Source organism: Schistocerca piceifrons, chromosome 11, assembly GCF_021461385.2.
Source record: "Schistocerca piceifrons isolate TAMUIC-IGC-003096 chromosome 11, iqSchPice1.1, whole genome shotgun sequence".
In the NCBI taxonomy this organism is placed as follows: Eukaryota; Metazoa; Arthropoda; class Insecta; order Orthoptera; family Acrididae; genus Schistocerca; species Schistocerca piceifrons.
This window is the reverse complement of record NC_060148.1, coordinates 170,428,897-170,441,944: the sequence shown is the minus strand read 5'-3', so window position 1 is coordinate 170,441,944 and position 13,048 is coordinate 170,428,897. Positions and strand designations below refer to the sequence as shown.

Sequence of the window (13,048 nt, the reverse complement as noted above, 5' to 3'; positions counted from 1 at the left end):
AGCTACACCATCAGACTCAAACTGCATGGCACTTGTGATGTGATCAGAACATTTTCACACAGTAAGTGTTCCATGCAAGGCTTGAAATTCTGCCAGTTATATTATACAGGATGTATACACTCTGGGAAAACTGGGAAATCCTGGAATTTTTTCATCTGGGGGAACCTAGGAATTTTTTAGGACTATGGAAATATTTCATTGTTTTAGTTCTCAGTTAAATTTTTGTAATTGAGACTGGTAAGAACTGATGCTCTAACAAAGGATTTTACAGCATCCTGCTGCAGCAGAATAATACTGTAGCAATAAAACATAAACAAGAGGATAAAACCAAAATAAAACATTGCAAAGGAAATGTGCCATTTACAACAACAACAACAACAACAACAACAACACAAACACAGTGTACACACAAGTGTCTGCCAACAGCAAAATGCGTCAAAAGCTTCGGGATGAAGACTATGCAACATAATAACAAACAGCTTCCAATCAGTGTGACTGTTAGGTTCGAGTGAGTGGTTGCGAGTGGGCTCATGCACATGCTCAGTTTATTCATGTAGGAGCAGTACCTTTTCCTGCTTCTAGCTACTTGAAAAGTTTTTCTGGCACACCGAAGCTGCCAGGGTGATTTTGCTGTTTCTTCTTCATTTACAGCTCTCACATTAAATGGAAAAAAAATGAATTTCTTTGGCCAGGAGCTATGAAATGAATTGCAATGCATTCACATAATTATGGAAGTCTAAAATATCATATTGATTTTAGTTTTCTCATTTTATTTTATTTCGGCATTTTGGCAGTCGAACATTAATCACCTTGCAGAACAGTGAAGCTGTTTTTGTAGGTTTGCTAAAGAAATTTTGGCTTTTATTGATGCTTTCCACAGAGGCAGACAATTTATTTGAAACTAAATGTTTCATTCCGCACTGTTGGCTACTTTCAGCTGTTCACTGAAATTAAAGAGCATGTTTTCGTCTTCTTGACAAAGTAAACTGCTAACAGGAGCCAAAGTCTAGACCATAGCAAAAGTTGTCGTAAGCATATATAAACAGTCCAGGGAGCAATCCAAATCATGAAGTGTAATGCATGCAAGTTAAGAAACCTAGAACCTTTGCCTGCCTTCGACAGGCAAGTGCTCTACTGATAGTGCACCTGCCTGTGAAAGGGAAAGGTCTTACTTTTGAGTAAGAGTCCTGCACACAGTGTTAATCTGCCAGGGAGTTTAAAATCAATGCACACTCTGCTGCAGAATGAAAATTTATTCTATTTGGATGATTACTGCTTTTTTAGCAATGTAATTTTCTATGTGAGGTGTGGTTGAAGACAAACCTGTCCATCTCTCTTAATAGTCATACAGTTGTTACAGAGTTTTATGTGCAAGCTTTAAATGGGTAATAATTCTCCTTTTCCAGTTACTTCAAGATCCATTAAAAATTGAGGCTCCATTTTACAACACAAAGGAAGATCCAGGACTGAAATTGAATGCGAGTCTCTCTGAACATAGTGTAAGTTTTCAAGTCAGTGTTGTTTTATGCTTGAGGTACAGAAAGACAATCATGGAATGTAATGGCTGCATATAGTTAAAAAATCATAGATGGAGAGCCATTCTATCCTACAATATCAGTAATTTTTAGTATTTTTGTAGAGTTACCATGACTCTCATTACCCTTGTGTGTTACATGTTATCCGTGGTGGTGGTGGTGGTGGTGGTGGTGGTGGTGGTGGTGGTATGTCAAAAGACTGCTTTGAACCCAGCTCTCCAAGCTACTCTATCCTGTGTAACCCTGTTCATTATAGAACAACTGATGCAACCTACATCCATCTGAATCCTGAATCCTTTTTACTGTATTTATCTCTGGGTCTCCCTTTACAATTTTTAGCCCACCTCCTCCCCTCCATCCCCTGCCTACACTTCCTTCCAGTACTAAATTGGTAATCCCTTGATGTCTCAGAATGCATCCTATCAACCAATCCCTTTTTTAGTCAAGTTGTACCTTAAATTTATTTTCTCCCCAATATGAGTCAGTACATCTTCATTAGTTCTGTGATCTACTAATCTGATCTTCATTCTTCTGTTGTACCACATTTCAAAAGCTCATATTCTCTTCTTGTCTAAACAGTTTATCATCCCTCTTTCACTTCCATACATGGCTACACTCCAGATAAATACCTTCAGAAAAGACTTTCTAACACTTGAGTGTGTGTTCAATGTTAACAAATATTTCTTCTTGAGAAACGCTTTTCTTGCCATTCTCAGTTATTTTGCTACAAAAATAGCAAAACTCATCTACTATTTTATGTAGTACTTCTTCAGCAACGCTTTTCTTGCCACAGTCAGTTATTTTGCTACCAAAATAGCAAAACTCATCTACTACTTTAAGTATATCGTTTCCTAATCTAACTCCTCCTAACCTTTGACCAGTACAGCACAGCATCATTTGGATATACACGGATAAGGCAAACATTATAGCTACTGCTCACCATGAGAGTGAATGCACAGTGCTGTGTACGCAGGGCTGTTGGGGTATGATTATACTAAAGGAAACATTTGCCTTGGGTACCATTGAACCTCTAGTAGTAACCAAATACATTATGATTACTGTGAATTGTGTGAGCATGGTTCCCTTGATGCTTTGTTTTTCCTAATGGTAATCACATATTTCCAGCTGGATAATTGTCGATTTCACCAGGCCAGAATCATGCCGCAGTGATTTGAAGAGTATTACAGTGAATGCACATTCATGACTTGCCCATCAAATCCAACTGATGTGCATCTGTGGAACACATGCCAATCTGAACCCACAAACCAACAGCCAGTAATTCAAGGGATTTGCATGAGCTAAATTCTAGCACATCTAGTGCCATATACCTGCCGAAACCTACCAAGAAATTGTCAAATCTCTGCTATCCAGAAATGCTGCTGTAGTGTGTTGCAGATATGGATCAACACACTACAAAACAGACGGTTTGATGAGTTTGCTCAACAGCGTATGATACTAAAATATCTGATCAGAAAATTAGCTTTATTAAATTACTCTTTGAATAAGAGATCAGTCACTGAAAAGTATGAAGATCTTCATAATGAAATATTGAGAGCTATGTTGTATATACATAATGAGAGGTTTTGTTTTCTTTTGTCAGTATCTGGAAGACCCATTTATAGCCTCGGGGTCCACTGATCATATTAAGGAGGATTCAGTACTAAATTTAGGAGCAGAAGAAATTGAGACTTTTGTAAGTATTCACATTTTACAGATGGATTGCATATGAAATAAAAATATGTCATTTGGTAACTGTGGAATACAAAGAATGCATTACAGTGAAATTAGCATCGTTTATACCCCTTAGAAGTTTTGCAGTACGTATTATTCCACTTCAGTTATTGTCAGTTATTTGCTGACTGTTATGAGTAGAATTTCAGCAGAGCTGTAACAATATATGTAATCATATTTTCACTGTCGCAGGTTGATATCAGTTACAGTAAGATCATGATAATTCAGCACTCTATAATCCAGCGGACCCAATAGTCCAACATGCGTAAGGTATTTTGCCATGGTGTGACACCTTTTCAGCAACAATTGTTTGCCTAACTGTGTGATTATAGTCTTGCCAAGATAAGTGAGTTGCATTACTGGCTTTGTCAGTATCAGTGATTCTTCATTCACTAAACCTAAGTTTACAGTACTTATGTTTGCATCAGTGCTGTGGTATTTTAATTATTTAATGAAGTCATTGTGCTGTGTTAATATTCAGCTACTTGTATGACTGTCAGTTAGACTACATCACAGTAAAATGTTTGTATGTACAGTGAAAAATTTCCAAACAGAGCAAAAGTGCATCTAAAGCCGCAAAACAGAAACGTGATGTTGACAAGCCACAAAAAAACTGGTCATCATAAGCAGACTGCAAAAAAGTGAGAACCAAAACAGTATTATGAGTGAACTATGGTCTAAAATGATTGAAGAAACAGAGATGGAAAGCAATTTAAATGACGAGTAGTTTACAGCTGATCGCTCTGAAGTTGTACAAATGATATATTCTGTGTCTACCAATGAATTGAGTGCTTTTTCAGGTGAAATTAGAATGGATTGACATAGGTAGAAATTCAGTTACCGAAGGAGAGTGGATGATGTGATATTATAAAAGTGTTTTGAAGTCACAGGAGGCACCAGAAGTTAACAGTGATTATGGCAAAATGTCTGCAGCTAACATCTCTGGGATTGACACTATGGAAGCCTTAGACACTTTAGTGAGATTCACTAATTGAAGACAATAATATGATGCCTCTAAAGTTGTGAATCTGAACATCAAGCAAAATAATTGTTGTCAAAAAAGCGCTCAATCCAAGAAACAATTTGGAATTTTTGTAATGTTCAGGGTGCTCGGAAGATAATTTCAGCTAAACCATCAGTGGTAGACACCAGTCTGGCATATTCCATGCCTGTGAGGCTGTCAGATATCTGTACTGTGTCTATGACAGTGATTACAACTAAACTGCACCACATTATTGACTATAATCTTTATTAATTAGCTTCTTCTTGATATCCTCAAATCAGTGGTCCTTATTGTATTTTGTAACTAGCATACAAAACTTTATTTATGCACAGTATATCGAACTTCTCTAAAACTTTGAGCCTTAAACTGTTGTGTTAGAGCAATGTACTATTTGACTTTTAATTCAATTTTATATGTATTGGAAAGTAGTTCTTTTTCTGATAAAGGCTGAGGCCAAAAGCTTAAATGTAAATCTCTTTTAATTTTGCCTGTTGGCAACTTAAAATGTTATCTTTACATTAGTATCAATCTATCTTTTTCTAGAGTTTTGATATTCCTATCAGAAGTTTCACATTGTTTGAAGAAGACTATGCATTTCAGTATCTTCGATTAATGTGTTGTAAGCAAATTCATTGGGCTCTTACCTTATCAGTGAGTCTCTGTATTTGTGAGTTTGTGGTAAAAGATTTCCACGGAGGGAAAATTATTAAATGTGGTAATATGTACACAGACTAGTCACAGTGAACTGGGAAATAGTGATTGTCATATAAATTTTGAATTATATAGTTTAGCCTCATGTCACACACATGGTATCATTAACAGGTTTAAGCTATAATCAGATGAACTGTGCAAAACAGAAATACAGAGGCAGTAAACTACTATATTGTGTTTAAAAGAAGTTGCAACTTTTGGAAATTTGGGGAAGAAAGAGTGCAGGGAAGCATAGATTCCAAGGGGTAGCAACAACACAATGCCCATCTTAGGTTATGACCTATAGTCAGCTGCCAAGCAAACATTCTTTGGCCGTAAAGAAATACAATACTAAATGAAGCAGTTACATCAATGAATTTTTCATACGTACTCACATTTACAGTGTAAGTTAAGTGATGCCAAAGGAAGAATCATCGCTTTCTCCCTCAGAACTGAAACTGGCACTGGAGCTGACTGAACTGACTCTCTGTTCCATCTGGTCCTTCATAAATCCATGTCTCTTCAATTACCTTCTTTGAATGGCTGGCAACTCAGTATCATTCCTGTGGGGTAAAGTTTGCAGTGGCTCTTTTTTTCTGCATTTCAACCTCAATGAGCCCAAGCTTCTTGGTGTCTCCTGCCACAGTACCTCTCACCTGGGCCCATATATGCTCAGCTGGATTCAAATGAGCATGATATGGAAGAAGCCTTGATTGCATTATGCTCTTTAGTGTTAACTGGTTTGTTGACTTTGTATTGTGGAGGTTTTGGCTTCTACAGTACAAGATCCATTAACTATGATTTATTCATGCCAAGTTCAACTTTATCTGATAGAATGTTTCTTTGTACATAGAGCAAAATATTCAATTTTTGCCTCCTCGTTGTTAGAGCGTGATCCACCACAGCAGAGTGGTATGGCACATTGTCCATTATTATTATTATCAAATTCAGATGAACATTTCACAGCAGAACATCTGAAAACGTACAACACTATACTGCATCACGTATTATATTAACATACAATCTGTATTACCAAATATGTTATTATGATGCAGGACATGTTACCCTGTGGGAGGATTTAAGTAAAACTGACCTTAAATTACCTAATGGGTTTGTCTTATCAAACCTGAATTCAGTGCTACAGAAGAAACCAGAAAGCTAAAGATTGAAATTTGGAAAATTTTTTAAGAAACCAAGTTTACTTAAATGAAATAAAAATGGTCACCAGCCTAATTAGGCATACTAATGTTGTACATTACTTTTATATAATCTGTATAGAGTTGTGATAAAAGAAAGCTACTATTACTTCTTACCCAATGAAGTGCAATGAACTCTACTATAATCAGACAAGTGGTACAGTGATGCTAGCAGTTATAAATAGTATATGCAAGTTCTCATAGAAACAGTTAACAGCTTATTTCTTCTCAATAGTAATTACTTCATTATGTACGAATTATGTGATCACCAAAAGTTATGAAAGTCAAAATTAAACCAGAAATGGACGTGGACTTAGTCCTATTTCAACATTTACTTTCCAAATAGTACAAATATAATTAAGTCACTTGCAATAGGATTTTTCACTCATTAAGAAGTAATATTGTTTCTACTTTTATGGATAAGGGCAATTACAGTAACTTTATCTTCAATAAACAAAATTGTTGGTGGGGGCTCTCAAACTGTTCCCCCCTCCCGGGGCCTAGCCACTCTTTGGCAGGTTCATACTTGGCTACCACGGAGCCCCAGCCTTTGGCAGCTCTTTTTACCTTCTGTACTACATGTCTATCCTCTTGCTATTCTTTTTCCTCTCCCTTGGGGAACATGTCTGGGGTATTATAGGGAATGTTCTGCATTCTGTTGCTGACCTGCAAACAGTCTCAACTTTCTTTGTGGCTCCTTTTTCCTTTCTTTGTTTCCTTTCTTTGTTACCTTTCACCTCCCGTTCCTCTGCTTTGGTGTTTGAGGATTCTCTCTTTTCTTCTTCTTCTTCTTCTTCTTCTTCTTCTTCTTCCCTGTGCACTCCTGAAGGCTAGACCACATGTCTAACAAGTAAAAGGTGACTGGGTAACACGTAATTCCCAGGCCCGGGTTGACAGGTAGGGTTCACACGTACCCCCTGATACAAGCCAGGCCCAGGGAGGAGTGACTGACTGAGCTGTAACCTTCTCAGATTGCCCGTTGGTCCCTCTGTCATGTGTTCGGGAGGTGTGACCTGAGGTGTGAACAATCACCTAAGGCGGGTGCGCCCCCTTGTGTAGCAGCCCCCCAGTAGGAGCGCGCCATTGGAGATGCTGCAATCATGGGGGATTTCCTCGTGATGAGTCACTCATCCTCTTCATCGATGTCAACAAAACGAAAACGTTATTAGGGTTCTGATTTGAAGACCCTTCCCACTGCACAGCGGTTCCTTGTTGTATCACATACTGAAGATAGTCAGTCCTTCACCACAGTTAATCTGTTTATTATTTAAGAAGGTGTTGATCCTGCTCTCATTTACGGAATGGCACTTTGCTTTTGGAGACGGCTTCTGATGCTCAAGCACAACAAGTTCTTGCTGCCTTACTTCACCACGGCTACCCTGTTTGTGTCACGGCACATAGAACTTTGATTTCCTCCTGTGGTGTAGTTTACACTGGGCTTCTTGACGGTCTGACCAAGGCTGAAATACAATCTTACCTCTCTGATCAGGGCGTCATTGTCGTTCATCATGTCATGAAAAAGGTCGATTCTTCTTTGGAGCCCACCCGCACTCTTTTCCTCACCTATTATAGAGTGGTGCTGCCATCCAAGATTAAAGCCAGCTGAAATCATCACAGTCCAGCCATACATTCTGAATCCGATGCGCTGTTATCAGTGTCATTGGTTCAATCACACTAGAACATCTTTTCAACACCCAGCCATATGTGTAACCTGTGGCAGGGATGCACACAAGAGCGAATGTCTACCTCTTCCTCCCTGCTGTATCAACTGCAATGGTGGCCATGCCGCCTCCTCCCAGGATTGTTCTGTGTATCTCGACGAGCAGGCTGTTCAAGAGATTCAGGTAAAGGAAAAAGTGCCTTACCCAGTAGCTTGCTGGCTAGCCACAAGCTCTGTGTTCACCTGTCAGGCACTTATAGTTCAGTTCTTGTTACCCCTCCCTCCATGAAGGACATGGTTACACAGATATGCAACCTCAAATTTGGCTCTGAGGTTGTGAAGTTGCCCAGCATCACTGACCCCAGTCCTGCTGTGCAACAAACTATCAGACTCTTGCCTCATGAGGTGAAGCTACCCACTACACAACTGGCAGGCAGGAAGGCCAGAAGGAGTACTCGCGGGAAGACTTCGTCAATCCCTCCAGCCAACTAACACCCAAGTCTTCCTTTAAGCAGAAGGGCTCAAAGAAGTCCGCTAAAGACAAACGGTCTGCCCCTTCACCAACTCGAAGATCCTGATTGACGTGGTCGCTTAGCCCGGCTGGCCTTTGTCTCGCCGGTGCACACCACCATTTGTTTTTTGGCATTGGACCCCACCAACCAACCGCCCAAGCACTCCAATGCTTGTGTACACCCCTTGGAGCAGGGTCCTCCTGCTTCTGAGCCCTTTAGTAGCGACTCTCAACCGGCTGTCCCTCCGCAGTCATTCTCTTCCTCCTCATGACTGCCCTCCTATGGAACATTCATGGCCTGCGGTCCCACAGTGGATTTATGTCTGCTTCTAGCATCACAGCAACCCCTTTTGCTTTCTGGTGACTTTAATGCATATCATCCCCTCTGGGGTTCTCCCAAGGTCTGCCAGAGAGGAGCCCTCTTGGCTGACATTCCTAACCAATTCTACCTCTTCTGCCTTAACACTGGTGCACCCACTTTCCTTTCTGACTCCTTGTACCCCTATTCCCATTTGGAACTATCCTTGTGCACTGCCTAGAGTGCCCCTCATCTTGAGTGGTCCATTCTTTCTGACGCCTACTTGAGAGACCACTTCCCATGTGCTCTCCGTCTGCTGACTCCTACCCCATCCACGTGCATACCTAAATGGCGGCTTACTAAGGCTGACTGGCTGCTTTACTCCTCCCTGGCGCCCCCTGCAGGTTCGTGGGTTAGAATAGGCCCGCGGTATTCCTGCATGTCGTAAGAGGCGACTAAAAGGAGTCTCACATGTTTCGGCCTTATGTGATGGTCCCCTCTCGGGTTTGACCTCCATCTTTCTAAATTTATCCGAAGAGCGAGCCAATTGGGGAAGGGCGCCTTACATGGTGCACTGTATCCGTCGTGCAATTAGACCTTTAGCTGGATTTCTCGTCGTTGCAATGGTGTTCCGCTCGTTTTCGATCTCTTGGGCGAGGATACGTCCCTGGGTGCGATTACCACGCTGCCCTCTGCAGTGTTTCTTTTCACTGCGACGACGACCTTGGACATTTTTGCACCTAAGATCCAGCACGGTAGCCAGCCTGTTGTGGTGGGGCCGCCATGTACCCTCTTGGTTGTAGCCCCCTGACAACACAGGGATCGCTCTACTGATGCCTGCGCCGTTAACTCCCCACGTATGCCAAGGAGTAGATGCCTATCCTCCTGGGGTATCAGGACTCCCGGCAACGGCCATCCTGCCAGGTGGCCTTTGCTGTGGCTGGGTGGCGCCCGTGGGGAGGGCCCTTGGTCGGAGTAGGTGGCATCAGGGCGGATGACCCGCAATGAAGCGTGGTACATCATCTCTCGCTGGCGGCCAGCCGCCAGCAGTCTCTAAGCGTTCTCGGGCTCAATTTAATGCTCAGAAGTACGATCCGAAAACGTTCCCCTCCCTGGCCACGCCGTGGGAAGAGCGTAAGTCTCAGGATGGAGGTAACAGTTATTCGCCCCGATTCTTAGTTTGTACGAGAGCTGATGGGGAGTCTTTCCTCTCCACAAAGCCTCAGTTCTTCGTCGAGCATTTAGAGGACAAGTTTGGGGAGGTGGAGGGCTTGTCTAAAATGCGCTCTGGGTCAGTACTGATACAAACGGCATCCTCCGCCCAGTCACGCAGGTTGCTTGCTTGTGACAAGTTGGGGGATGTTAACGTTACTATTACACCACATAAGAGTTTAAATATGGTCCAGGGTGTTATTTTCCATAGGGACCTCCTTTTGCAGTCTGATGACGAGCTGCGCGCCAACTTAGAACGTAGAGGTGTTCATTTCGTCCGGCGCGTTCATCGGGGTCCGAGGGACAATCAGGTTGCTACCGGTGCCTTCATCTTGGCCTTCGAGGGTGATACGTTACCGGAAAAGGTCAAGGTGATGGTCTACCGATGTGACATCAAACCCTATATCCCTCCCCCGATGCGGTGCTTCAAGTGCTGGAAGTTCGGCCATATGTCTTCCCGCTGCACTTCCAGCCTCACATGTCGAGATTGCGGACGCCCATCTCATCCCGATACTCCATGTGCCCCGCCTCCCATCTGCGTCAACTGTGGGGAGCACCATTCACCTTGCTCGCCAGACTGCAAAGTCTTTCAGAAAGAGCGCAAAATCATGGAATATAAGACCCTGGACCGGCTGACTTATTCTGAGGCCAAGAGGAAATATGACAGACTCCATCCTGTGAGAATGACATCTTCTTATGCAGCTGCTACAACACCTGTGCTAGCCCCATCAGTTTCGAGACTTCCAGCCAGCTCGATAAGCAGTAAGACTCCTCCTGCCCCCTTGCCAGTGGGGGGCTCTACCCACCGGGTTGCTCCTGCGCCACCTACCTCAGGGGCAACACCATCCCCCCCATCAGGGACGTCCGTCCCTGCTTCTAAGCCGGAGAAGTGTCCAACTTCTTCGGCTTCTCACGCTCGCAAGGGGTCCCTCGGGTCCCTCCCTTCCCAGGTTTCCACCAGTGGGAAGGCTGACGACCGACAGTGGCGTAAGTGCCCGCAATCAGCTGGTCGACGGGCTTCACGATCCTCCTCAGTCCCGGAGACTGAATCGGTGAAGCCCTCCCAGCCAGTTAAACCCAAGGAGCAGCGTGAGAAATCAAAGAAGAAGAGCTCTAAGCCCAAGGAACTCGCGGTGGCAGCCACCCCACCGCCACCTTCCAGATCTGCGTCTGAGGACGAGGTGGAGATCCTGGCGTCCGCTGAGGACCTCGATCTCGCCGGTTCCTCAGCCGCCATGGATAGCGCTAGCACGGGTGCTCAATCGGAGGCAGCAGGTGACCCAGCGGCGTAATCTGCCTTCCCAGTCCCGTCACGCCTTTGTCCGCCATGGACACTACCATCCTCCAGTGGAACTGCAGCGGTTTCTTCCACCATTTAGCTGAGCTCCGCCAACTTATCAGCCTTCGCCCTTTCTTCTGCATTGCTCTCCAGGAAACTTGGTTTCCAGCGATGCGAACCCCCGCCCTCCGTGGCTATCGGGGTTATTATAAGAACCGAGCAGCCTATGAAAGGGTGTCTGGTGGCGTCTGCATATATGTCCTTCACACTCTGCACAGCGAGTCTGTCCCTCTCCAGACGCCTTTAGAGGCTGTCGCTGTACGCGTGTGGATGCCACAGGCTGTTACCGTCTGCAGTCTTTACATTCCACCGGATGGTGATGTCTCGCTGCCTGTCCTGGCTGCACTGGTCGCCCAATTGCCGCCACCTTTCTTGCTATTGGGCGACTTCAACGCCCATAACCCTCTGTGGGGTGGGTCAGTGGCCACAGGTCGGGGCGCCATCGTTGAGCATTTATTGTCGCAGCTCGATCTCTCGCTGTTAAATGATGGTGCCTTCACACACTTCAGTGAGGCGCATGGCACCTACTCTGCCATTGACCTTTCCATCTGTAGCCATAGCCTCTTACCATCTGTCCAATGGAGTGTGCATGACGACCTGTGTGGTAGTGACCACTTTCCGCTCTTTTTGTCACTACCACAGCGTCACTCTTCTGGGCGCCCTAGCAGATGGGCTATGAATAAGGCTGACTGGGATTTGTTCTCCTCCACTGCCGCTTTTGAGCCTCTCTCTACTGATGACATTGATGCGGTGGTTCAATCGGTCACCACCGGCATCGTTACTGCCGCCGAATCTGCCATTCCCCATTCTTCTGGGTCTCCTCGACGGAAGGCTGTGCCTTGGTGGTCGCCTGAGATCGCTGAAGCGATTAAAGATCGCCGGCGGGTGCTCCAGCGTCACAAGCGACATCCCTCCTTAGCGCACCTTATTGCCTTCAAACGGCTGCGTGCGCGGGCCCGCCTCCTTATCCGCCAAGGCAAGAGGGAGTGCTGGGAGTGGTATGTGTCCACCATTGGCCTCCATGTCACTCCCTCGCAGGTCTGGGCCAAGATTCGACGCATCTACGGCTATCGGACCCCTGCCAGCGTCCCTGCGCTCTCACTGAATGGAGCCGTGTGTACTGACTCCGACGTCATTGCAAATCGCTTAGCAGAGCATTTTGCTATGAGTTCCGCTTCTGCGAATTACCCCCAGGCCTTCTGCTCCATTAAAGAGCGGCTGGAACGTCGGAGCCTTTCGTTTCGCACCAACCACCCGGAATCTTACAATGCTCCATTCAGTGAGTGGGAATTTCGCAGTGCCCTAGCTGCTTGCCCTGATACCGCTCCTGGGCCAGATGGCATCCACTGTCAGATGCTGAAACACCTTTCAGTGGACTGCCAGCGGCGCCTTCTCGATCTTTACAACCGTCTTTGGGTCGAGGGGGAGTTTCCGTCGCAATGGCGGGAAGGCATTGTCATCCCCGTTTTGAAACCTGGAAAGACCCCTCTGGAGGTGGACAGCTACCATCCCATTAGCCTCACCAACGTTCTTTGCAAGTTGCTTGAACGGATGGTGAGCCGGCGCTTGCATTGGGTGCTGGAGTCTCGGGGCCTTCTGGCTCCGTCTCAGGGTGGGTTCCGTAGAGGCCGCTCAGCCGCCGACAATCTGGTGAGCCTGGAGTCAGCCATCCGTACTGCTTTTGCCCGCCTTCAGCACCTGGTCGCTGTCTTTTTCGACATGCGGAAGGCGTACGATACGACATGGCGTCATCACATTCTTTCTACGCTTCATGGATGGGGTCTTCGGGGTCCTCTGCCGATTTTTATCCGCAATTATCTGTCGTGTCGTACCTTCCACGTGCAAGTCGCGGCCTCGTATAGTTCCTCCCACG

The 13,048-nt window shown here is 44.9% G+C and overlaps 1 protein-coding gene across 2 annotated transcripts in view; it reads left to right on the top strand.

The window, feature by feature from the left end:
* Positions 1 to 13,048, top strand: part of LOC124720267 (zinc finger protein 98-like) — a 103,567-nt gene that overhangs the window by 13,223 nt on the left and 77,296 nt on the right. The window contains exons 4-5 of one of the 2 annotated variants that reach the window (XM_047245584.1): positions 1,407 to 1,499; positions 3,136 to 3,228. In XM_047245584.1, the coding sequence (XP_047101540.1) occupies positions 1,407 to 1,499; positions 3,136 to 3,228 (186 nt within the window). The remainder of the gene's footprint in view (positions 1 to 1,406; positions 1,500 to 3,135; positions 3,229 to 13,048) is intronic. The other variant, XM_047245585.1, reaches the window with a different exon arrangement.